The sequence below is a fragment of the Eutrigla gurnardus genome (assembly GCF_963514095.1).
Source record: "Eutrigla gurnardus genome assembly, chromosome: 10".
Taxonomy (NCBI): Eukaryota; Metazoa; Chordata; class Actinopteri; order Perciformes; family Triglidae; genus Eutrigla; species Eutrigla gurnardus.
This window is the reverse complement of record NC_139924.1, coordinates 5687262-5715089: the sequence shown is the minus strand read 5'-3', so window position 1 is coordinate 5715089 and position 27828 is coordinate 5687262. Positions and strand designations below refer to the sequence as shown.

The following is a 27828-nucleotide window of genomic DNA, read 5'->3' as shown; positions in this document are numbered from 1 at the left end:
TATTTCATTTCCAGATTTTAGTCTATTAGTGATGATGACGTTATGATGGATTGATTATGTTTTTGGGAATTACTGGACCTTTTTAAAATAACTCAAACTATTTTTTAAACCGTTTTAAACATCCGATGTGTTTAGCAATGCAAATTCAATGAATGATAAAACGAAATTCAATCTGATTATCAGGCACAGATTGAACAAATCTGTTTTTAACTGAATAAACATTCTTCATGTTAACATAAAAGAAAAATGCTGCCATCTGTGGTGGCAATTGAAGAAAAATACCTGCAATAGAAGCTGAAAACATTGGTACACTTCCATTTAAGAAGCACCTGTTCATCTTTAAAGGTCATCACTCTCAGTAGGAACACATTTTTCAGCCTGCTCTTGTGAAATATTAGACTTTTTGTAGAATTAGATGAAGCTCAATAGAGACAAGGCCTAGAAAAGTGTCTGATGGGATAGTGACAAACCTGCCCACACTTGAGAGAAAGAAAAGGAGACAGAGCGAGAGAGTGAAAGAGTGTATCATGATTCATTGATTATGGGTGCAGTGTAGGAGGAAAACAAGGGTGTAATTTCACCAGAGGAGCTGGCTGGAGTGCACTTATCGCAGAATGGAAAACAATGCATTCCCGCTGCCTCTATAGCCACAGGATCCTAGAGAGCCACTCAGTCTGTGAGGAGTAATATGTGTGGAAAGAGTCTATTCTTTATTCTCCGACAGGCGTGAGTGATGTTTTTGTGTGTGCACTCCAATGCATACATAAATCTATCATATCGTAAGCCCACGTTTCATTTTGAAAGCATCCTTGAGAATTTGCACTGGCCCCAATAATGTCAGTACATCCCCGTTTTCTTAAAGGGACAAAATAACCGTCTGTCAGACTGCGGGTAGAAAAGTATTTTATTTCTGCATAGTAAAAGCTCCTTTATCGGTTGTCTCAAGTCATCCAAAGCATTTCTTCCACCATAGAAAACCCGAGTGACAGTAATGGCCCTTGCTTCTGAAACATCTTAGTAGTGAAAGGTAATCACAAATCCATGCCTGCTCAGTTTTGTATTCTCTCTCAGGAAAACTGAAAATTACATTTCTAGATGACAGTTATGTAGGCAGGAATAAATAAAAGGTCCAAGACAAAAGAGAATATTGTTCAAGGTTTGTATTATCTTTTACCAAGGCTAGGATTATCTTTCAAACGTGTTATACACTCTACGCATATTTGACAACTACAGAGACTTCAGGTTACACATGCGTATAATAGAACATCATAACTACAGTATAGAGAGTAGTTTGTATATTGTATCATTCTACTACTTCACAGAAACATGCAACATATTGACATGACATGCAGTCAATAATCAAATTACATAAACTCTATAAAACCTAGTTCTGTAACCCAAGTTGTCTGATGCACTTACATGATGGGAGAGTCTTCTCTTCTTAACAATAAACCAGGAAACAGGTGTCCATTTACCTACTCAGGTGTAAAATCACCGCCTTCATTAGCAGTATCTCAATCTTATGTAAACACAGCTGTGAGGACATATTACTCACTATTAAAATGCACAACTGTTGGACTTCAGAGATGGGTGAGTGTGGGCAACTCAGATAATGGACCCAAAGCTGAGTTCATTTAAACCCACAATCTATTATCACATACATACGTCTATTGTGGCTCAAAACTTGTGGTAATTACTGGAGGATTTGCTGTCACCGGATCAATACCTTCAGTTTTCACTGCAGGACATGCAATAATGGGATTCATTTGTGAATATAGCTGGGTTGGACTCCATGCCTGCACATTAGTAATTACCAGAGGAAGTCTTTTGTCACTGTAAAGCACCGAAAAGAGACTGAGCCGGTCTTTACCAAAGACATAAAAAGGGACTGTAGTTCCAGAAAGTCCCATTAAATGACGCCCAAATGTTACATCTCTTTTAATTTTAGCCCGTTTCATTTTCAATAATCACCATTCATTTGTTCAGAAAAAACACCTCAATAAAAAAAGACACCTACACCTCACCTTTATCACTTGTGGTGAAATGATTTCCTGCCTCACTGAGTGTGCAGCACGTTGCAAACGGAGGAAAAGAACAAGCTGCTCTTCATTCGTCTATAAGTTTGACTCTTGATTTGATCTGTGAAGTCTGCCCAGATGAGACGCACAGAGGATGTGAAATAGAGTTCAACAAACAGCAGAGGGGAATTTGATGAGGCTGGAGGACAGGCGTATTGACTTATAGCTGGAGAAAGGAGTGCTGGCAAACAGATGATGTGCTGTCAAAGTCTAAACAGCGAGACTCTATGTCTCCTTCAGGCTGCAGGTGGAGCATCTCTCCCACTTCTTTCCTCCTTCCTGAATGAACTCCAGTCCTTGGCCTGGTTCTGGTCAGAGGATGCTGACTCTCTCAGTGAGGCCTTGCACATCGATATCCTCGCAGCCCTCGTCGTCAGAGGCCGGCGCAGGAGGAGGAGGCACAAGGTGAGCGGGGTAAGGCAGAGTGTGTTCACAGGCAAACATTTGCCAGCGGCTGTCGTCGCTCTCATGGGTGATGTAACGCCCGCCGAGTTTAGTCTCCAGCTCCCGCAGGTCCAACCAAGCCTGATAGTCCTGAGACGTCGGAAACGGGAATGAACACAGAGATGAAGTTTCAGTTTCAGGAAGCATGAAATTAAGTTCAAGTTAAATGGGATTTTATGTGTTTATAGCACAGCATCCATTAATCTCCCGGAAGCTTGTAGCTAAGGGTGCTAGCAGAGCTTTCAGCACCAACATGCACTTAATAACACTCGGCCGGCCCAACTATGTTACAAAGCAGGGAGAAGCTGTGTTAACAACCCAAACAGGAGAGGGACTTCATTCTCAGCTCAAGTAGACATTACTCTACTTAGGCTTCACATTGGAAATAGCTGTTTTCTTCTATATTCATGCTCAGAATGTCCTCAATAAAGTTCCAAAATATCAGCCTTGAACCTCCATCATGGCACTTAGGTGTGAGTGAAGACTCGTGGTGATTCCATTTTCTTTAATTACAGAAAATGGCACTTTGAATTATTTGGGATAAATAATGATATGCTGTGTGCATAGGAGTAGTTTCTATATGTTACCTGTAAGTATACATGGCTGAGACTCTTGTCCACGCTGTAGCGTTTCCTCATCTTCACTTGCAGCAGGTTGTTGATCAAGTCGGTTGCTGGAAACACAAAAGTATACAGACGTTTAAAATTGAACTGACTTACGGTAACGTGGGGAAAATAAATCACGCCATGGTGTGCTTCACCTGAACAACAAATATCTGCATGTAGTTGTGGTAGAGATAAAACAACAGGAACCATATCTGCATCATCACGATGTATTTTTAAACTAATACACTGGCAACTAAGTGCATGTCCAGATACGTCTTCCAATAAACGCTCCTATCTTCCCTCCCCGTCTGTGTTTACCATCACTGGAGATCTGTTTCCAAGGGTTGGGAGGGTACATGAAGGCCGCGTTGTGGATCTGATCGTTGATATCTTCGTCCTCATTAAAAGGGAACGTCCCACTCAAGCTGACATACATAATGACGCCGACCGACCACATGTCCAGTGAGCGATTGTAGCCCTGGTTCAGCAGGACCTCCGGGGCCAGGTAGGCCGGGGTGCCGACCACCGAGCGACGGAAAGACTTCTCGCCGATGATACGAGCGAAGCCAAAGTCACACAACTTCACCTGAGAGGAGCAAACAGTGAGGAACAGCAGGCAGGGAGTCAGGCTGTCATTGAGACAATTGAGAAGTTGTGAGAATAGTAAATAGTGACCATCCTACTCATACTACTACTATGAGTACTCATACTCGTGACAGAGTATAACATCCATAATGAGAATGGGTTAATGTTCCGTGTGCGTTGGTGTATACCTGGGGGAAGGGATCAGCAGAGGCAAGCAGCACATTCTCAGGTTTCAGATCACAGTGAACGATGTTCTTAAAGTGGAGATGTCTCAGAGCTGCAAGAATCTGTACAAACATACAAGCACATGCCAAAACCTCAAAAACAGGATATGATTCCGTTTGTACCAAAAAAAAACACACACACTTATGACGCATTGGAAATGAAACAAGATGCTAGACGTCCAAACCACAAACAGCAAGACACTGCTGCATTGGCATGAGCAGCATGAACAGCAACACCGTCATGTTGTGGCTTAAAGCTACCGATACGATAAACCCTTCTTCGCTGGTGCACAAACACACCTGAGTGATGAGGAATTTGGTGAGCCGCTCAGGCAATCTGCCTTTCTCACTGGAGAGGATCATCTCCAGCATGTCGCCGTGCAGCTTCTCCATCACCACAAACACTTTCTCTGGGGTCTCAAACATGCACTCCAGGTTCACAATGCCCAGGTGACGTAAACTCTGAGAGGGGGACCAGGAAACAGGAGAAGGATGATATGGACATTTGGGATTTGTTTGAAAAAGAGATGTGTGAGAATTTAAAGGACATAATAAAGAAAGTGAGAGACGGGAAAATTGCGACAGTTTGAGTTGAATGGGAGAAGAAAACGAGACAGAGACAAACACGCAGCAAAAGTGGGTAAACCACATGACAGGGATGTGAAACACAGAAAGGAGAGCAGAAATGTGATTATTACATAGTTATGCCTTACAATGTTCTACAGAAAGCATATCTACATGATTCAGAGGGGCATCAAGGTAAAAACATATTTAGATTTTAAGCTGGTGAATGTCACAGAGCCTATTTAGTCAGACAGGCCAAGTGAGTAACAACCTCCTGTCTGTCTCACAGACTGTCTCCATCTGCTGGTGAACAACGATCAGTACATTTACGGTTGAGCTGAAACGTATGCTTTAAATGATTTTATAGATTAAATAGAACATTTAATGTAGATGTCATGCACCAAATAAGTATTAATGACTGTGGATAATCTTATTCCTCATAATAATGTTGTATAACGACGATTCATCACTGGGAACATGAGCTGTGGAGGCAGCTATCATATAACTCCTGACCTTTGCCATCTGACCTTTTGCAGCTTACTAGAAACAATCTGGCTATTGTTGAAGCACACGGCCCTTGTTAACGTTTCCCAAACTGATTGTCTCAGTGCTTTGATACTATTGTCCTATTATACTAAAAAGTGTTGGGTATTTTTGCTCAGACACTGAATCATCTGTTCCTAAGAAGTAGACGTTAAGGTTTTATGTACTTCCTCTTCCTCTTATGTGAGAAAATTAGAATTTTGAGACTCACCATCAAATTGCGTCACAACAAACCATATCAATGTCACAATGAACGCCAGCAGCTATGGGAATGACCATCAGCATTTTTCATGGAGCGAAGCAGGAGTTACGGTGTCAGCGTGAGCATGTATGTGTGAAACGTGTGTGTGTTTACCTGCAGGATGGCCACCTCGTTCCTCAGCTGGCTCTCCTGCTTGGTGGGAAAGCGAAGCTTGTCAATGACTTTGACAGCTACGTCCCTCCCCGTCTTCCTGTGCTTGCCTGATTAAGAAACTGCGTTTTAGTGACAGATGTGGTTGTGAGCTGGACCTCACATACATATACAGGTCATCCAGAGTTTGTGCTGTACTTAAAATAAGAATCGACTCATCCATAACTGCAGGATATGTTTTGAGGCGATTGTGATATATTGTCTTGTTAGGTAACTTTAACCATTGTTTCCTATACAGCCCTCCAACCTGTGAATTTACCTTCACAAAATACAACAATCTAGAGCTCAATAGGCATCACCGGACATAGATCTGCATACCTCCATACACTACTCCAAATTGCCCAGATCCCAGCACTTCATCAGCAAAAATCTGGTACACTGTACCAATATCCTGTAGGAAAGGAATATTACACACATTCATCATCATCATCACTGTATAATGCATTTAAAGATTGGAGGAAATTGAATTAAAGTCATACCACATTCTCTTGGATTTGACTGTTGGACACCGATATGCTGATAGAAGCTTGTCCTGAAAACACAGCACCAGCAACAATGAAAAGGTTCCTTTCAATGGAATCATATCATGAGGAAATCCAGAAATATCTTGATACACAAATTAGACATTTGATTTATATACAATAACGATCTTAATTAAATGAGAAAATACTGAAAAAATACTCAGTACTTTTCATTTGTCATGTATTTAATTCACAAGTATATAAAAACTTTTCTATTTTATGTAGACTATTTATTAATTGAAATAACAGATACCCTATTATACACTATTTAGATTTCTTAATTGTGTATAATTTAAGAAGCACTTCTTGTCACCTACTAATACATCACATGTATTGAATGGTATTTTCTTGAGCTTATAAAAGGAGAACTTTGCTCGACTTCAGCTCGACAAACCAAAACAAAGTATGCTCTTTATTTGGCCAGTGTGTTTTGGCACAGGACGTTCGCTGAGGTGGTCCTGATAAATGAACAGCCGACCCTTCTAGTTAGTCAGCTAGATCTGGCAAGTTGTTTTTTCACATTTGGTCCATTGTTTATTGAGCACCCAGTTGGCTCGTAACACAGCAACACACTTGGGCATACTAAACAGACAGCTCATTTATAAATCTCAAGCTGCAATGTGCCAACAAGCCAATATAATAAACCAAAACACACCACCTGCATTGGGCTGTGCTCAACTTACTGTGAGTTGTGTTCCCCTCAGCTGGCGGTGCGTCCTGAAAGATGACTGGCATGAGGGCCTGGCGAATGGCGCTCTCCCATGCTTTGGCCACCTCACGCCCAATGCCACTGTTGGGAGCTACTTGACTGGGGGAGGGAGGAGTTGGAGGGAGAATCTGGGGGTTGCTGGGGGACAGAGGGGGGAGGGTATTGGGGTCCTCCCCTACAAAGTAGCACATAGCGCCGGTGATGAGCTCAAAGCAGTGAGGATTAGTGCCTGGGGGGACGAGAGTGAAGTTGCCAGCAGGACGCACCTCCAGGATCTCCGATAGAGGGATCTCCTGCAAGAGGACGGACCAGTGAGGTGGTACACTTCAAATAAACCACTTGGAGCTTTTCATGGAGTATCTTTATTTACCTTGTAGTATTTGTTGGTGGTGTTGTTCTGGAAAAGGATGATGCACTTACAGTCCAGACGCCAGTAGTGCCTCTTTCGCTGTTGGGGTGTGGAATTGGGGCAAGAGGGGTGTGGGGGAATTAAAGGTAAGACAGGACATTGAGGGGTGGGATAGAGAGAGGACAGGGTGAGGGACAGGACACGGATCGGCTTCAGGGATCAATATGGACTGGAATGATATGAATATGCATTTCATGTTTGGCGTTGACGTCCAGAGAAGAGTGGCCAGATGTGAAGAGGAATCACAAGCTGCAAGGTGAAGAGGTAGAAACAAAGAGAAAAGAGACAGGTGAAAGAAAGAAAGAAAGAAAGAAAGAAAGAAAGGGTGTTAGTGAAGCCGTAGACCAGAGAGGCAGCACGTTTTCCTGAGGTCAAATATAGACATATACATCACGAGAAAGCAAAGGCAGAAATGATCAAGGTTGAAACAGTGGACAGAGGAGCTGGTGAACAGTGAAAATAGACTGATGGCACAAAGGTCTGTGAGGGAGTGGAAAGTAAACAAAACAAACGTGCTGCAGAGAAAAGAAAGTGGAGGAAGGGCATCTAGAGTAGAATTAAGTGACTTCTGTATGTTCAGACTGGTTTAGAGAGGGTAGCATGGGAATTATGGGTAATGTGTTTACCAGTGTGTCCTTATTGCTGTAGTGAACCACCCATCCTTCCTTGATTGCCGTACTGGAGCGACGAGTCGTCTGTCTCACAGACTGCACCACCCTCATTAACGGGATGTAAACACTAGAAGAAGGACAGAACTCAGTAGGTCAAATGTGCGTTCTAGTTTTGTGTAACTTTCTATAACATGTCCATGTTTCCCTCGTACCTCTGGTCTCCGCTGGTTCCATCCTGGTTGTTGTCAGGAGAAAAGGATCCAGGGATGCTGCAGGCCTCGTCTGAGTCGTCTATTGAAGACTTGTCTGTGGCGTCGTACTCACTGCTGTAGTCCATGGGCACCTCGGGGTCAGCACTGGGACTCATCATGTCTGGGGCAGAAGAAGGCAGAGAGAAGGGTTTGAGTGCAACTTCATTTAAAGTGACTGTGTGTTTAAAATGTTATAAAAACACTACCACTTGCTACTGCTATGACTCCATCTGAGACCTCGGCTAGAAGACTACAGCTGGACATGCATCAGTAGAGAGAGCCGGTGAAACTTACCGCAGTTACTTCTGTTGTCTGAGGAGATAAAAACATTAGCTTTAGTCTTTTTAGATGATGTTTCATGTGTGGTTATTAAAGTAACTTACTTAAGACAATCAGAGTCACAAAGACATGAGAAAGGTGACAGATTTATAAACTCCTCACCTCCAATGGTCTCCCCGAGGCAGTCATTAGGTACCTTGTACACGCAGCGTTTATGGCAGTTAAACTTGCAGTCTGAGAAGAATAAAACCCATTCTGATCAGATTACATGTCCTCAAATTAGATTCATTTTTGTATTCTGCATCGTCCTGAACACCCAGGAATGAGTCTCTCTGTTTGTCTGCGCTCACCTTTGCACTGAAGGCCCTGTCTGAACAGTCCTCGGAGAAGCCTCTTGCAGTACTGGCACACTGTCGGCCTCGTGTACGTGTGGACAGCGAACGTGTGGGGAACCTTCACCTTGCTCATCAGGATCTTGTCCAAATGAACTGGTCGGCCCGTGTAGAAGCGTCGAGCGTCACTCGGGGTCCGTGGCTAGCAGAAATATGAGATAATAAACTAGATTTTTGTGGCTAAACAAAATAGTAAAATCACTCATCTACTTTGGCTACAAGATAAATAACTACCACACAAATTAATTACTAAATAATTCATTTAGGGAAAAAATCCTGACCGTAGACCTGCAATAGTCGTTTTTTGGCCACTTGGGGGCAGCAGAAACAAGTTATGAACACATGATATATCATCAGCTATGGTGAACTGAGCTGAAAGTACTTATGAAGTGCTGTAAAGCCAAGTGGAGTGGCAAATTAGGGTGAAAATTCTCTGTAGGTTCATCATTAATAACAAGCCATTAAACATTGTCATTTGATGCATTGTTAAAATAAAATATAAAGCTGCTTAAGGTTACATTTCCTCTCTAACTAAAGGGCTCTCCTGTAATTAGCTCAATCAATCCTTTGCTTTAATTAAGCTGATCGGTTTACTTTAAGTGTTAAAATTCCAGTGACAGCTTAGGCTTGATTCTGAGGGTTTTCAACACCTCATTATGCCGTTATAAGAAAGTTCCAAAAAGACCTAAAAACTGCTAAATGAGTGACAAAGCTGTTTTATGTGGTCAATAAATGTTGTGTATTGAAATGCCTCCTTAAATCTAAAAGTGTACACCTGACCAGAGCATGGTGTGCATGAATCCACCAGTACCATTTGTGTGTGTGAGCGGATGAGGCTGGTGTCTTCGGTGCAGACGGAGGCCGTCCCTACGCTGTACACTGACTCGGTGGTAGAGAGACGCAGCGACTGGCTGCTGCTCAGGGAGGTGGTGGACAGACGCCTTTTGCGAGCTCCGCTGCAGTTGTTTGGGATGCTGAATGCACAGCGCTTGTGGTAGTTGAGTCCACATCCTGCAGGGGGCGGCATGGATCAACAAACCAGGGAGATCAACAGAGCCCATGAATGGAGGAGTATATTTGGTGAGTGTTAGAATTGTCAGAGAAATTTGAAATGCCTCATCATCTTTCATCATGTAGACTACATCTCTGTATTCCCTCACCGTCACACTTGAGCCCCTGTCGGACCAGTCCGAACAGCATCTCTCCACAGTGATCGCAGAAGGCCGGGGCCCGGTACGAGTGCACGTTGAGAGCGTGGGGCCGGATCTGGAAATCTTCAAATGTGGCCGCCGCTAAAAGAGATAACGGGTATAGAGTGTGGTCAAGATACCATCATACGACTATATGAGAGCATTAGAGTTTGAATCAATGAAAGAGCAGATTAGACAGTGTAAGATATCACCTGTAGTAAAATAAGCAGATAAGGACTGATTTGAGGAGCCAGCCAAGGAAAGGAGATGGAAGGTAATTTAGATTTGAATATCGCTATCTTGCACCCTAATGACACAAGATAGACACATTAAAAGATAGAGAGCTGGAGACTTACCAGAAAGAACCACCTCCACCAGGTCTCCCTCCTGGATGTCACTGGTACCTTTCACCAGCTGCAGGATGTTGTTGGTGGTCGTGTCATGCTTAAACAGCAAAATCTTGTCATAAATGCCGTAGAAGCCGCACTCTGGGAACTAGAGGAGAGAAAACATAATGGAGATGAAGGTTAGTAGGATCAACTACGAAGGGAGCATTTTTTTCTTCATTTAATTCAATTAAAAGCTATATATCAGATATGAGCAACAAAAGCTTAATTGGTGAGTGCATGTGTTCCTGTTCACGGTTCTCTAAGCTTCTGTTAGTGGCAGAACATTCCCAAATTCAAAAAATTACTACAGCACTAAAAAAAAGATACAAATATTATATAAAAACTGGACAATTTAAACAGACCTGCAAAGACAGACCATTACAGTAGATAAGCAGCATCTGTGCCACATGTAGATCACCTCTATAATCCCAACAGTCCTTTACTGTACTCAAGCTGGGACAAAGTAACTGTTTAGTAGGTCTTTTACAACAATAAGAAGTGCACATTTACTCCACACTATAGTGGAAGCTACAGTAAACATCCTAAACAGCCACCGGTCTGCTGCTGTCATTAACAACAACCACATCTGCCGTAACATTAGAAAACATCACATGCTGTACTGTGAACATGGTGCACATGGATGTTTAAACCACATGACCTTACTGTATGTCCTCAGCTACAGTAATCACAGTATCACAGGCTGCTATGTAAAGCATCTGGATTATACAGCAGCCATCACACAAACAACCATCAAGCAGCGTGGTCAGTGTGGAAAGAAAGACAAAGAGGAAACTCTATCCTATCATGCAATCAGTCATATACAACACACACACACACACACACACACACACACACACACACACACACACACACACACACACACACACACACACACACACACACACACACACACACACACACACACACACACACACACACACACACACACACACACACACACACACACACACACACACACACAGAGAGATAAAAGATATGAGGGATGAGAGTGTCAGTCAGAAGTCAGCAGAGCAGAGGAGGCTGTCACAGGGAAACCCTGCTCTCCTGAATAGTTAATACTGTCTGGTTCACTTCAGTGGCCGCACCACACAGGACACCAGCTACATACACATGCACACAAAAGAGGACCAGAGACAGAACGAGGAGGCGAAGACATTCACTGGGCTTTAAAGAGGTGTCTGTTAGTCAGAATACACCAAACACACTGTGTGAAACCAAAAGGAGAACGGAGAGAAGGATATGCGTTACAGAAACACACATGACCCTCCCTGTGTGTTTTGTTGTTGTTTTCCAATAGTGGGGTCAAGGTTCATCATCTGGCCATGGCCAACAATTTACAGGAAGGGGAACCCTGGTCTCCACCTTGGAACGACACAATGACACACTCGCCTCCTCCTCACTTACCAACAGACACACCCTCCTTCCAAACAGCAAAAACACCCCTCATTTCCCTTCTTTTCTCCTAAATACAGTCTCCCTCTCAGCTTCCCCCCACAGCCAATCACCACATGTGAAGTCCAGGCCTGGCCTGTACTGCTGCCAAGCTACACAGTGAGGCCACCACGCCCCAGCAGCTACTGCTACTGACCTCACAGTCAACTACAAGTCACCAAAAGCCGTCCCCCTGTGATTTGCATAAGATCACAGACACAAACAACAATTAACAAGGTGGTGGAAGACAAATCACAGTGGAGGCGTGAAAGTAAATTAATGTGGTGCAGCCATTTAAATATGACCTGTTTGTTTAGCACACCTTTTATGAAAAGTTGATTCAGAAACATGGCAAACAAGAACCCAGAGCCATGATTAAGACACGAAAAAAACATTCTAGTCTTATATCTTCGTGATTTAACATCCAAAGTTGTATTCCGCGTTTTGTTTTTTTCTTTCCATATCTGTGTTTCTCAAGTACGACAAAATAATGATTGTTGTTTTAATGTCGATAACACCTCAAATCATGCAACGACTGATTTTGAAGACAGCCAACTTATGTGACTGTGAATATGATGTGAATGTGAAGCATTAATGTTTGAAGTCTAGGCTCTGCCCTTGTTGCTCCCCACGAGGAAGCACCAGCTCAGCTCAGCTCAGAGGGAAGTGATGATAAAATCACTTCCCTCCTTGGGAAACGTAGACTCGGGGCCTTCAGGTGGAAGCTGGGGTGGAGGTGGGACTTTTAAAAACGCTATGTGAACGGCAGTAGTGGTGGTGTGGAGCATTGAGGGCTTTAAGTACACCATCACATTTGTTGCAGTGAGACAGTGACACGCGAGAGCTACGACCCTCTACTCAATGAGGCCTGTAGATTATCCAGAGTTACAGAGACCAGGTTGCTAAAAAGAGAGGCTGCTGTTGAATTTCTGCCATTTTTCCATTCGTCTCCATTGTACTGTGTTGGAGGCAGTATCCAAATGTTTAGATACCACGAGTGGTAACAACAGTGCCTTTAAATTGAATGCATCTGGCTTTTGACGATAAAGACACTAATAAGAAGAGGCTCCAAACTTTACCAAGACCAGACTTTGGAAAACCCACACGTTCTCTGACAGGAGTGAATCATGTAATAACTGCATGCATCAGTACCTGGGGTTGCCACAACTGAGACCAACTGCTGCCATTAGTAATTACAAAACACCCACAGAGCCCAGATCAGAGGAGGCTCCCAGCTCAGCCCAAATCCACAGACAACCCTCAGCCTAAGTCATTTATAAGCCCCACGCCACTGTTCGATGCCAGCCTCTCTGCTATTACCCCCACACTGTTACTGCTCACTTCTTTCCTGAGCAACCCCAGAAACAAGTCATATTACCCTGCGCCTTCTGTCCAAAACATACACAGCACACTGACCACAGCTGCAGTTGCCACGTCTGTGCAGACCGCAAGTCTTTACAGTTCTACTGAAAAACACAATATCCCAACTCTCCAAAACCACAGTTACCTCAGAGAAAATGGCCATTTGATTCTTTTTCTTCTCTCCCTGTCCCAGTTCTCAGTGAAAGTACAGGGTGGGAACAGCACAAAAGTGGCACATCACTTCTGTCTCTATGTCAACATGGGTTCAAAAAAAAAATAATGACATTATTTGTCTTGTGATTACATAATCACCTCTACATGTTTGCGTGTACACTGTGCATCTGGCTGCGAGGGTTGCAAATGTGTGTCCATGTGTGCAAAGTCTGTGGACAAAGAGCCGACTGTATTATCATACATTGTGAAGTATAGTGTGGTTTGCCTGGAGACAGGGCCGTGTCTCTAGCCAGTTTCTTTGGGTTACCAGGGATCAGGTTGCCCAGCGTTGCCTGCACTATTCCTGCAGCTCTTCAGGCCAATGAAGCCATTATGAGTGAAATTAATTATGGACTAGGTTTCCTTTACTTCACCCATTCCCTCTTTCTCTACTAGTACTCTTAATTTCTTCATTGCCTTGTTTACCAAACTCTCTTCAGTTTTCTTCTGAGCTGTCCATCTTTCTTTATCAAATATCAGTCTTTATTTTTTTACGTAAAACAACATAAAAAAGGAGAGAAAGGTGCATAAAGAAAACCATTCTGTCATCTTTTCTTAACAAACATTGCCCTCAATGTGCTGCACTCCCTCTCTCCAAAGCTGATGTAATGTTAAGGTCAGCCAGCGGCACTTGTCCTTGCCAATGTCTTAACTCACCTGTCTTCAAAGGTTTGATGCTGTGGTCTTTTTGCGACACGCTGAAACTATTTTCCATACAAGTAGACCGAGCATAGAGCTAAGGAATAAGAGAAAGACACATTCATGACTGTTAATGCTTCTAAAGTCCCTTATTCTGAGAACTTCTTGTACAAAATGCATGTTAATGGTATTATAACTAATGACACGTTGTCCTGTTGCCAGAAACCGCTGATGAGACTGATGCCTTTACAGAAACTTGTCAAACGGTTTAAACTGGAATGCAAAAATTAACAACTATCTAAATGCACAGCTGATGCATCTCTCACCACCGTCGCCACAAACAACAACAACAACAATCTCTTTCTGTGTGATTTTCCTTGTGTCAACAATGTCATTAAGGTCAAACATTACGCAGTCAGTTATTATTAAAACACACGCTCACACAAAAGTATCCAAACACTGGAAAACGGACAAAACAAATGATATCACGCCGTGTGTACACTTCACACACAAAAAACATCGTTCTCAGCATATGAGCGTGATGTCATGGAACAGGGCTATTGTGAGTGAAATTTGAGCTTAGACGCATTGTATTAAACAAACACACACACACACACACACACACACACACACACACACACACACACACACACACACACACACACACACACACACACACACACACACAAACGATGACCTCATTCCTTCCAGGTAACTTTATGTTTGTGCATTCGACACATTTAATTCCTCCGATGTTGAAGTGCTCTGAGAATGAATGAATTGATTCCGACATAAGCATCATCATCGTTGTCCAAATGAGTCGGGCACTAGAGCACAGCTTCTAAATATAGAGCCTCTTTATATAAAGACCCTGCATGTGTGAAGAACACAAAGACTTTAATGTCCTACTGAGAAAGCCGCTTGCTTCTGCCTTTCATGCTCCCCATCACTTCCCCTCCAGCAGCTCAGCATGAGCCACCTTCCACCACCAAGCCGCACACAACCCATAAGCATGCACACTCACGCATACTGCGATTGATGCGATAGCTCCGGTGCCATCTAATCAAAGCTCTGCAGTTATACCGACATGCAGCAATTCAAGGTAGTTGCTCAACAACAAAGCAGAGCTCAAGCCTGTTTTGCTAAATGACTGACTGATGGAATTATTCCCTCAAAAAGCTATTAATGCAACCTTAAAGATGAATTCACACAGGGAGCACGAGACTTGGGATGCAACTTTCTAATAGCCTTCTAACAGCTGAGAGAGAAGTTTCTTTGACATCAACATGTTGACATGTTTTTCCCTCACGTAAGGGGGAACTCCACACCATCAGTGAACAAACAAAGAAAGGATTTTCTGGCTGCCTTGGCCCGGGAGGCCTCTTCTCCACTGCTGTGTTGTTTAAAGTCACATTCTACACACCATCATAAACCAATATGTTGTACTCTTGCTGATATAGTAATTACTTGTAGTGCCAGCAGCGTTAGTAGCAGTTCAGTTTGTAGTGATGCGATTAGAGCTATAGCAACATTACAAGTTATCTGTTACCTCGACAACACAGGAAACTACAACGTGGAGAATGTGGTTTATAGCACTTCAAAAGGTGTAAAGCAACACAGCTATAAACACTATGTGGGTCTGAGTAACAGCATGTTAAATATAACACACACACACACACACACAACCACAGTGATGAGAATGCAGCTATTTAATAAGGTAATGGAGGTTATTGAAACATGCATTGGTGCACATTAATAACTAAAGCTATCACATCTTGGTCAAATAGCATGGCAGATGTATAGTATGGCTGGAACGCCACATTCTGGGGAAAGTAGGACACTGAAATGGGATAAACCGATCCACTTCAAACTGCTCTCTTCAGTTGTTGCTTTGTTGTTTTAACAGTGAAGAGCGACTGAGACGATACAGAGTGACAGGAGCTGGATTTGTGTGTACAGAAACACTGCAATGACGACAACACGTGATGAACAACTGAGAATCTGCATGGATGAAATGCAAAACGTGCCGCGTGTGTGACACTTCACGTTGGGCTCTGTAAACAGTGTGACCTCTATATCCCTACATGGTCCTTCACGCTGAACCGTTGCTGCAGCAGAAGCTGCTTATCACAACAGGAACCTGATCCAGCCATTTTATAGTCAAGAGGAAACATGCTGCATCCCTTCAAACAACAGACATTGTTTAAACATCCACGTCTTACTGTGTAACAAATCATGCAGCCTCGTGCACACGTGTGTGTGAACACACTCACGTTCTGGAGGATCATTGTGATGTGATTGTGATGCACCTGCACTTTACTGTGCATCCTTCTCTGTAGGACACTGATTGGACTGTAACTCCCTCTATGCTTGTTAACATGTCAGGCACGGGACCCAGAAAGAACCACCCCACCTTTCTGGAAGTGATGAAGTGTTTAATGAAGGGTTGCTGTGGCAACGGGCATGTAAAGACGTCAACGATCTGCCCTCATTAGCACCTGACAACAAGTTGGCGCAACGCAGGAATTTTTCCTTCCGTGATGACCGAGTCAGCGATACGACATACGTGTTGTTGGCCCGGCTCTCTATTTTTAACACCAGCGAGGTCACATGCTGACGAAGAGACGCAGCGGATGACAAAAATGACAGCCGTACCTGCTCTACCTGCATCCTCAGTCATTTGTAGTCTGTGCTCACCCTGGCTTAAGAAAAGAAAACATTAGATGAACACGATCTGTTGTCTTTATAACATTCACAGCACGCATTAAATCACAGCAGTGAATGACAACTCTGTGCCAGAAGGACGAGGAATTACAATGACGTCAGCTAAGCGTTGGGTTCGGCAGACACAAAGGAGGAAAACACAATAAGGGTGAATCAACACACAGTGTGTACACAAGGAAGGACAACTGAAAAGCTGCATGACGTGATGCGGTGTGCTCTCATGATGTCACAAACGTATTCACTCACTTGATACGTTCTGATCAGCTTACTTTGTAAGAGTTAACTTCACTTACAGAAATAACCACACAGGAGAGGAAGTACCTGTGTGACCACTTTGCCATCCTACCACCTCCTCAGCGGTGCTGACACTGTTTGAAGAGTGTGCACTGGCCAGAGTGTGAGGGTCTCCTCCCGCCCACCTACAGACCTGGGGATGCACTCCACTTCGATAGGGGTTTACCTGCCACATCGCCGAAGCACACAGCTTCAGTGTGTTCAACAGAACATGCCAACGCACAAACTGGGGCACAGCAAACGTAACCTCCCTGCGCCCCTGCATGGGGTGGAAGACAAAAACCATCCAGCTGCCTAACCCTCAACCTGACAGAAAGTTACTGGGAACAAAAGGAGGGCTTTGGTCTGAGGGTCGTCCTGCTGAAGTCACCATGAAGCATCAAACGAGTGGGGTGCACCGGCAGGGTGGTTAGTTCATACAGTCTCTTCACTGAGGTCAGTGCAAGCAGCATAGCTTTCAGAGAGGAGCACTCCAGAGGGACCCTGCACCAAGACCAGTTCCCACCGAGGGAAGCAGACTCCCATCAACCTGATCCAACGCAAGAACCGCTTCAGGAGAGGGACTCAGGACCGGTCTGTCCCCAAAACCCTATCAGCAGGTGCTCCACACACTGAACATGAGCAGCTAATGGGGATCCTAAAAAACAAACCAAAGAACTACACTGCTGCATTGTGATGCCACTCTGCATCACTATGTTACACAACCATGGTTTCCTGAGTCATGTTTTCAGTGTGGGTACAGAGACATAATCAGGTTTACATTCCCGACTTGCAAGTTTCTACATACCAGAAATAACTGTGTAAAGCTATGAGGTTACACAGTTACACTATGTTTTTTGTGTGTATGCTGGTGTCTACCCACAAGCATACAAAAACACACAAAAAAGCACTTGACCCATAAACACACAACCAAACCAACAGTGACAATGTAGATATATGTGCATAATTAAATGGAGTGCATGACCCAAAGAAATAAAACAACCTTGGATTAATAAACACACACACAGAAATGCACGCACTAAATTCAAAACAAACAGAACATTTGAAAGCTGCATGCATAAAAAGAGGCCAAAGGTTCAAACAAAAACCCCAAAAAGAAATGTTCCTACGAAAACATAGATGATGTTTATGAGTTGAGAGCATCAAGTTCAGAGTACATGACAGCATCCAGTTGTAAGTGTGTGTGTGTGTGTGTGTGTAGCCAATAAGTGGAAGAGGCTTAGTCTCAAGCAGGAGCACAAGGACAAAGCGTCTCATTCTGCTCGGAGCACCAAGGAGGACGGGGAGGTAACATGAGAGCTGTGACCAGGCATGAGAGAGGGGTCGGGGGATAAAGGAGACACGCACTGCTATTCTGAACCAGCCTTTGTTGGAAGCAGCTCCCGTCTCCATCAGCCCCCACCCATCCTCCTGCATTCTGTCTTTCCTTGGCTCGCTTCTGAGCAGGTAAGCCGATAGGAACTTTGGATTCAAGCCACTCTGTGCAATGAACAAGTCATTGATTCATGACAAGTGGGAGAGACAGAAAACAGGCCTTCATAAAAGAAGAGACGGCGAGTCTGAGTGACGAGAAGAAAATAAAGCTGGATGGAAACAAATCGAGCAATAAAATGCTCTAGAATGCTGATGTTACAGTAACTATACCGTTGATGAAGATGAAGAGCCCTTCTGGGAAACATAGTTATTTCCAAAACTTCACTTCTTTATTTGCTGAATCATGGTCAGATAAATATATATTTTTAAGGCTTTGTTGCAGTAATTAGAGTCGACAGGAAATTGAGGGAGAGAGGTGAGTGGTGACTTGCAACAAAGACCACAGGCCTGACTCAAACCAATTCTACAAAATACTTGCAAACGGTGCATGATTTGCATTGAAAACAAGGCAAAGTACTGTGAATGTTCCCATAAACTGTTACAGAAACAGTCAAGAAGACACAGCATAACTCTCCATTTCTGTCTTGCAATGTGCAGCATTATGGCGCATATACTGTATTTAGTTACATGTTTAATTTGTTATAAATTTGAAGAAGAAGGAGAAGGAGAAGAAGACAGGTTCCTCATTATTATAATAATGTAATTATTTGTGGTGCCTTTCTATGGTGAACAAAGTATCTGAAAATACCCGAAAAATTACTATAACTTAAAATATAACTTAAAGATGAATTATTCCTTTGATTATTGTCTCTGCATAAATGACAGAACTTATAGTTTTCATTTGCAGTGTCAACTATGTCAAAGAGGGCTGGTCCAAATTCTCTGCAAGAGTGCTTATGAACATTGCCTTCAGATCGGGTGGAACGCCAACAGCAATATTCAAATGAGTGATAATAATAGAAACTGAGAACGACCAACGGTAACACAGGTGCTTCAGAGAGACATCTTCCTCCAGTTACATATTACAAGACCGTATTAGATATATTAGAGATACTTTTTAACGCCTCTGTGATCCGTGCTTTGCCCTGCCCTTAATCACTTTACCACCAAGCTTAATAATCATACTATTTCTTTGATAGACAAATCTACCTTAAGGACTTTCCCAGAGTGACCACACACACGCTGGGCCATGAAAAGCCCATTCTCCGTGCACTAAGAGTGCCATGGACACACAAGCTTGAGGGCCACAATAGGCACATTACTGGACTCTGAGTCATCCCCTCTTCTTTCATGCCGGTCCCCTCTTCTCTTCATGTGCTGTCCTTGCTCTCCCCCTTTCCCCTCTCCTCATGACAGACATGATTTAGATCCTAATTGAAAGAAAGTGGCGGGAGAAACACTGAACTGCAGTCATATGACAAACGTTTGTGGACTTACTGTCTCCTGAGGGTTTCGCTTCTGCAACAAGGCCTTGGGTCAGTATGGGGTTACAGCTTTAACCCCTGTATGAGCAGAATGCATTTTTAGATTGTAGAAAATGGAACTGTGATTATTACAGAGAACAGTGAATTAAAGTAATTATCGTAAATGTCCAAGCCCATGTTAAGAATTAAAGACACACTATTTTCCAGTTGCTTCTTCCACTGACCAGTCTTTAATATTGATGTCATGTGTTTATCTACTGAGGTAAGACTGGTTTTGCCCATTTCCTCTCATAACAGAGCGTCCCCCTGCACCGACACACACACGAAGACACACACACACACACACACACACACACACACACACACACACACACACACACACACACACACACACACACACACACACACACACACACACACACACACACACACACACACACACACACACACACACACACACCACCTTGTGTCTGGGTCACACCAACACACTGCACTGGTGCCCCAGACCAACCCAACCCACCCAGTTAACCCTCACACTGAGCCCATTGTCTGCAGTCTTTCCAAGAAAACACACACACACACACACACACACACACACACACACACACACACACACACACACACACACACACACACACACACACACACACACACACACACACACACACACACACCTGACATTGTAGCAGCAAATAGTTTCATGCCCTGTGGCACAGTTCCTGTTTTTCTATGTGATCGTACAAGAGATCTTACTGTGCTTTAATACACTTGAAGGTATCATCCTCTGCTTTCATCTAAACTAATATCTGGATACTTTTAACTCAACTAAATGAAACCACTACTACTAAAAGACCTAAAAATGTGACACTTACAAAGTCTGGTCTCTACAATTCACTCAGTTTTCTGCTATTTCGATCAGTCACCAACAAGACCGGCCTCACTAACCGCTCTCTGTGTAATCAAAGTGTGTGTGTGTGTGTGTGTGTGTGTGTGTGCTCCCCCTCCTCTCAAAGAACCCTGTGTTTTGCCGCTTCTCTGACATGAGAAGAAATTCTCTGGTACAAACTCTCCACATGCCACCAAACACTGCTCAGCTCTGCTCCGCGGCTCCCAATTGGATTACAGCACAAAACCGTTTTTAGCGATGCTAATCGCCAGATTAGTATCATAAGGTCTCCTTTGCTCAAAGCAAGAGAAAAAATCCAGCAGGCAGAATCGGGCCTAGAAGCACATGAATGAAAAAAAAAAAACAACGTAAAAAGGACAATTCTGCTCTTCGGTGAACGTTGTTCATTGCACATAAAACTGTGTGCACTGTGTAGTCTACAACACTATGTCGAGTATGACATGCAAAGGTCAAGTCGAGTCAAAGAAATTGTATTTTTAGCCCCAGATCATAATTTTGCCGCAAGGGTTGACAATCTGTACGCGGTCCTATTTTCATGGCAGCGCATGAATATTTTCCTTAGATCAAATGAATGGAATGTTAACAAATAATTGAAACACTCTACAATCATTAGCTGTGTTTAAATCTGCATAACAAATTTACATTTAATGTGGTTAAAACAGGAACTGAGGATAATCTGTGTGCATTCATCTATAAATTAACACAGCTCATTCTATCTGTATACTTTATACTTCTCATGCAGTCATTAAATCCCTGCAGACACCTGAAGGCAGCAAACATGTTAAATGTGTGGCCTCTGATTGGAGATGTGCCCGGTCTATGCCGCTCTGCAACATCCAGACAGCAGCATGACTTGATTTGTTGAGCTGGTGCTGTCTGTGATTGGCTGCGATAGGAGCCGTTGTTCCAGAGGGATGAGACCTTCGATGTGACGGCTAGAGTCAGTTTATCAATCACAAGGCCCTCTGATCTCTATTCCTCTTCACACTGCCCTTTCCTACTTTGCCTTACACTCTCAACATGGCCGACAAACTGCAAATAGGAGGGAAAAAAGCAGTAAACGGGAAGTCAGTCTCAAAACTGTGATAGTTTACAACTGACGATTTGTAGAAGTGTTCACCTTATGTTTCTCTTCCGAGTAAGTAGAAATCCTTTACTACAGTGGCCAGTTCAAATGATGTTGTGCAGTCTCATTAAAGTTCATTTCAGGATCACAGTTTAAAGATTCAGATTCTCTCACTCTCTACATATATACAACTATATATATATATATATATATATACACACAACTATATATATATATATATATATATATATATATATATATATACTAATCCCCCCCTCTCCCCTCAGTGTGTGCTTTGAATAATCAAATGTCCCTGTGCCGACTTAACTTCCTCTGCAGCTTGCCGCTAACAGGAGACACCAGGCACGGTCAGTCATGCAAAGCTGTTCCGCTAGCATGCAAATAGTAGCAAAGAGAGACACACACAGTGTGAGAGAGAGAGAGGTAAGCAGAACTGATACATGTTACTGTGGGTCGACCCTGCTGAACACCATTTCCTTTACAGCTGCGTTATCTTCACGTAATCATCACGTCATGCAGCCTGATAAAAGGCGTAGTTTGTTCTTTCACTTGGACGTCCACCTGCCCGTGTCTTGCTAATTGGCTGCCATTTATTCATTGACCAACAATGGTTTGGGCTGATAAGCAGAGTGTATTTGCCCAGTGGCTCAGACACATACAGAGGGCTTTTTAATCATTCCAAGCAGGCGGACGGAAAGCCAAGCCGTGGGTTGTAATTTAGACCAAATTAAATCAGCGGCTCACCTCCAGCAGCGCTGAACACGGAACTGTGTTGTTTTCATACAAAAAATATGACCTCGTCTGCCACACTGCCAACTGTTACTGACTTTACAGTGTGTGTGTGTGTGTGTGTGTGTGTGTGTGTGTGTGTGTGTGTAGAATACATGTGCAAGAGAGTGAGGTAAACAGGAGGTGGTGTGTATGATCCCATTCCCAGGGACAAACTGCTTCTCCAGGGAGAGAGATAAAGAAACAAACCCTTCCAAAACGGAGGTGGAAACAATGGCCAGGGCAGGGGCTCTCAGCCACAGCTGTGTGTGTGTGTGTGTGTGTGTGTATGTGTGTGTGTGTGTGTGTGTGTGTGTGTGTGTGTTTAACCATCTGAACTAACTAAAAAAACTAAACAAACAGCAGAATCAGAGTTTCTTGTTACATGGTACAGAAATAAATGAAAGTAAAGCTGCAGGTTGAAGACTGAACATTCAGCAATTTCTACAATGTAGATGAATTCTCAGCGGTGTGCTTCCTGCACATCCACTGCTGGATTTGACACAGTTTGTTGGCAGTTGAGTGTGTGCGTAACTCATCACAGATTAGTCAGTCGAGACTTTGAACAATCCCGTAACGTGACGACAGCGAACACAGACGGGACTCGGCAGGTTCTCACATGCTGACACACCTACACGTGGAACACACCCACAAAACGCCGTGCATCTCACTGATGACAAAATACAACCAGTAAAAGAACAGAAACCGTTAAGCTGACACACCTTTTGGCAAACTAGGCAAAGGGGGACCAGACCTGTACTGTCCTGGAGCTCCTTGTGTTTTTAAATAGTAAGGCCTGGCTGAACCTGTCACCAATGTCTGAAATCCACCAGAAAAGATATTGATGGGAGCGGAGATAACCACTTGGCAGAGGAGTACAGGATTTTTGACTCACTTACGAGAACGTTTATGTCCTCCAAACCTGTATTGTCTTGTTGTGCCTTGAGTGTGAATTTCCCCCCAGATTTTTCCACCGAGAGCAAACGACCATTAAGAAAATCTAAGAAAGATAGGGGGGGCAGTGACAGTAGGTGGAACGTGCAAAGAGGAAAGTGGATGAAGAGGACGCAGAGTGCGAGAGGAAGTTGACGATAACGCAGGCAGAAGGGACCGGAGATGAGCGGATAAGGAGAGGAAGTACAGGATCTGAAGGGGAGGTAGAGAGGGAAAGGAACCACAGGAGTCGGAGGTAGCGCTTGTTTTGGTTTTATCCCGAGAAACAAAGAGGAGATGAGAGTCATGTATTCTGTAAGGTGACTCAATTTTCCTAAATTGCATTTGTTTTTTTCCCTCAAAGTCATCTTTACTCATAATGATGGAAAATAACCTATCCAAGGAACCTCAACAAATAAGAGTCTTATTTTAAAGCTATAGAATGACAGCACTGTAGATTAGGGGAACAAGAAGGTAAAATGAGGAGAGGAAATAGCACCAGGGGAAAAAGGGGGTCAGTGAGGCCTGTCCAACAAAGAGCAAATACATCAGAGCTGCATCACGGTTGAACGGAGACAGACCTCTAGTTTCCAGGCCACACTTTTACTTGTTCCATCAGGAGGACGAGGGGGTTGGGGCACCTGGAGGTTTGACCGGCTAAATGGGATTTTGGCAAGCAGCGTTGCAAGGTGTGCAGCCAAGCCAGGTTTTAGACGGGTGTGGGAAGTGTGGGCGCCAGATAGTTTGTGACTAAAGGTGGTTTTGATTTCCTGGCCTGAGAAACTGGGATTAATGCTCACATCAGGAGACCATTGACAAGAGCTTTAGGACGGCCATTAACGCTGGGTTGGTGTTGGGAGTTGAAGCCATGGGAGCATGTGCTCCTCTGCAGAGAAGTGAATGGAAAAACGTGTCAATGGAACACAAGGAGGGAGCCTTTGAATAAACAGAACCAGTGACTCACCCTTTCTGGGATGGGAGAGATGACCGTGGGTGGGGGTGTGGGGTACCAAACCTTCAATACCCCTCTAAATACACCAGTGTAGGCATTCATGCGTGCACACACAGTCCACCTCATGTGTCACACTCGGTTAGTCGGACCGGGACAAGCTGTCTTTTGTCCAAATCTCCCACCTAAAGCTGGAGCTCCGAGCAGGGCAGGAATTCTGGATTCGGGGGATTTTGGGGATTGCTCTATATGTGTGTGTGTGTGTGTGTGTGTGTGTGTGTGTGTGTGTGTGTGTGTGTGTGTGTGTGTGTGTGTGTGTGTGTGTGTGTGCGTGTGCGTGTGTGCTCTAACAAGGCCTGAGAAAGATCAGGCTCCGAGTGTCTTTTTGTTTGTGGGGTTGAAGGTACTTTTTGCTTTTTTTCCCCTCTTACTCAATTAAAAAAGAAAAAGTGAAAACTCGGGATGGATGAGGATTAACAATGGTTCTGGAGATCACCTATTCCCTCTGGACTCTCAACACTAACACCTCTGAACTGTATTGTGTAAAAGTTTTAGTGTCAGAAACACTAGTCATACTAACAACATCCCCTAAATTGAGGTTTTGAATTACAGAAACTAGGCCTTTACTCACTGAAACTTTGTGTTATTCTTTATTATTATCCCTGCATCTGCAATCGAGACATCATTAGCATTTATCAAATCACCATCAAATTAAAGCATTTCAGATTTCTAGTTTGGGATGTTTGAGTCCTTGAAGTCTGAAATAAGCGAGGAAGAACCAAACCGTGAAAGAAAGCACAAAAGCTCTTCTTTTGCTGACAAGGGAGTCATTTTCTAGATTAGCTGCTGTGGAGCAGGAACCACAAACTGGTACCCAACGTATATATAGAATTCTGCAGAAGCATCAACATTCCCTTCTCAGTGTAAAAACAGACAGATCTACGTGTAGATATGTGTAACCATGCTAGAAGCTTTGTGTGATTTCACCATATTCTTAGTAGTTATGTTGCCGAGGTTTTTTTTATTGACTTCCCTTAGTGCAACTGTTCTTGCATCTTTCTTACTGTTCTCCGGACGGCAGCATGTCTGCTAGTGTTTACGAATCCATGAATGCACAGCTTCATTCTAAATTCTCCAGCTGACCAATGCCATAATGTGCTATTTATATAGTTATGTAGTTGCAAGCAGTACAAAATCCGTGACATCGTCATCCCTGCAGGACTTAAATCACAGTCAGCTGATTGGTTTAAGCATGTGGGAGTTGCTGCCCTAATTAGTCATGAATCACTGTTTGCCATTGTTTTTCCGAAGTGTAATGAAGTTCATTTCTTTCATCCACTTGTTCAAAATGCTCCACCAACAAAACTGTATTTATAGGTGTCAGATTGTAAATGTAGAGCTTGCTGGTGACCTCGAAAAACTCCTCCTCACATGGCTTTTATTAGCTTTCCAAGTGCTTTTTGATCCCATGTGATTTTAATGTAGCTACAATAAAATGCGAATCATTGCACTTTAAAGAGCAAAGAAGGCTTTTAGCGTAACAAATTTTAACTTTAAATGTTGTTGCCGCTCTAGAAAAGCAAAGCACCGTGATATAAAAGGCATACGAGTCTTACTAAATATGAAAAAGACAAACATAAGAGAATCAAAACTCCCAACAACAACCTCTCCTACGTTACACAGGCCTTCAGAGAAAACAAAAGAGGAAGAGAAGAAGATGAAGCCAGAGAGATGCAGCTGTTGTTCACACTTTGATGGCAGTACGTGACACTTCTTACTTATTCCAAACACATCTGTGGCAATAATATGGAAACACAGCTGGAAGCATGGCACGGCCACAGCTACTGATCTCAGTCAGTGTGCAGGACGCATCAAATAGTACCGCTGGATGATCTCACTGAATTAAACCAAGCATGTGACAGATAAACACTTATATGGGAGAGGAAAACAAAGACTGTTGAAAAGAGATAAACTTGCGTGAGACGGGATTTAAGGGAAGATTTGAGGCAGTGGGGAACAACGCTGCTCTGAGCAGGTTGTGGAAATCTGCTAATCTTAACATCTAGCAGCCTGATTGGCAGATGGAGACACATGGACTGGCTAGTTAATGTATTTCTCCTGCATGTGTTTCATGCACAGCTCACATGTTGGTGCATGAAGCCAGGTGAAACACTAAGCCCATCAAACATCCCTCTGTAAGGCTCGAACGTGGCATAAAGCCTTATTGAACAGCGTTCTCTTCCAACTGTGTGAGGGGAAAGAATGCTAATTGCTGTAATTAGAGTGGAGCAAAACTGTGACATTTTCTAAATATTTCCCAGAATCTGTCACAGGTTACATGTTTAAACCCTTTCAAGAGAATAAGGGAGGTTTTGTTGGAGATTGAGATGCAAAAAAACAGTGTGAAAGAGAAAGAAAGAACCCAAACTGGTCATCTGACAAACAGCTACTCCTGCAAAAGCAGCTTTCCACCGAGATGAAGCAATCAACCAGTTTTACCTGACATGCCAGGCTCCCATTTACACATATGAGCACCCACATGGACACATTTCCTACCTTGGTGTCAACAATGGAGCAGGCGATTTGTTTCACATACGCCAGGTCAGCACTCTGGGGCATCAAGACCGATTCTCTGGTGAGGCCGATCTGGATGATGAAGGACACCCCTGCTGGAGTGGGAGGTAGTGAGGGTATCACAGCCCCACCGGGACCCTGCCCTGGTGTCAAGTCCATCATAGGAAAACCCCCCTGAGCCGGGATAGAGGGCATGGATATGGGGGTCCCCTGCTGCATCACAGCTGAGCCTGGTGGTGAGGAGCCCCCAGGAGGAAAGAAGACCTGGGCCATGGCCCCGGAGGACATACAAGGGCTAGCATTAGCCATTCGGAGTCCTATTTGTTGTCTGTCTGAAGCTCTTAACACACTCACAAGCACACGCCCAGGTCTACAGGTCTCCCAAAACCCTCACTCATTCAAACGGCGGAGGAGAGAGGGGTACACACTGACACATGGAGTCCTGCTTCCCGTGTCCCGTGTCCACCCCCTCACACTGGATCAAGGAAGAAATCCTTATCCAGGAAGTTGTGTTTTTTTCTCTCTTCTTCCTTTCTGCCACTTCTTTCGTGCTCCGGCGTCTTCAGACTCCTGTTATTGTCCTGGCATGACAAGCATGTGTGTGAGACTCATCCACCTCCTTCCCTCCGTCACCTCTCCCGTCCAAGCAAGTTTGCTCTGCAGGGGAGAAAGTCCAAACCTGATTATGAAACTGCCCGCCGTGGGAGAGAAAAAAACAAAAACAATGCCAAACTTTTGTTGTGCCTCTTCTCCAGGCAGAGTAACAAAATGGCCTCCTTACACAGGAAACCGTGAGAATGAAGGAGAGCAAGAGAATGCACTCCTTTTACGAGTCTTGCCCTGTTTCAGTTTCAGCCCCAGTTCAGTCTTTTTAGTGAAAAAACAGTGAGAGAGAAACCGTCTGAGGGTACCTCCCTCCTGC

At 43.7% G+C, this 27828-nt stretch overlaps 1 protein-coding gene across 1 annotated transcript; it reads right to left on the bottom strand.

Moving 5' to 3' along the window:
- Window positions 1-1145: 1145 nt before the first annotated feature.
- Window positions 1146-27828, bottom strand: prkd2 (protein kinase D2). Its single transcript, XM_084019859.1, has 19 exons — window positions 26889-27828; window positions 10174-10312; window positions 9788-9919; window positions 9439-9638; window positions 8586-8769; window positions 8398-8469; window positions 8251-8268; window positions 7918-8077; window positions 7721-7832; window positions 7056-7133; window positions 6660-6978; window positions 5935-5987; window positions 5774-5846; window positions 5399-5505; window positions 4237-4398; window positions 3901-3999; window positions 3446-3713; window positions 3110-3195; window positions 1146-2612 (listed from the first exon to the last, which is right to left on the bottom strand). Exons 1-19 carry the CDS (start codon window positions 27213-27215, stop codon window positions 2391-2393), a joined length of 2811 nt encoding a protein of 936 aa, XP_083875985.1. The 5' UTR covers window positions 27216-27828; the 3' UTR covers window positions 1146-2390.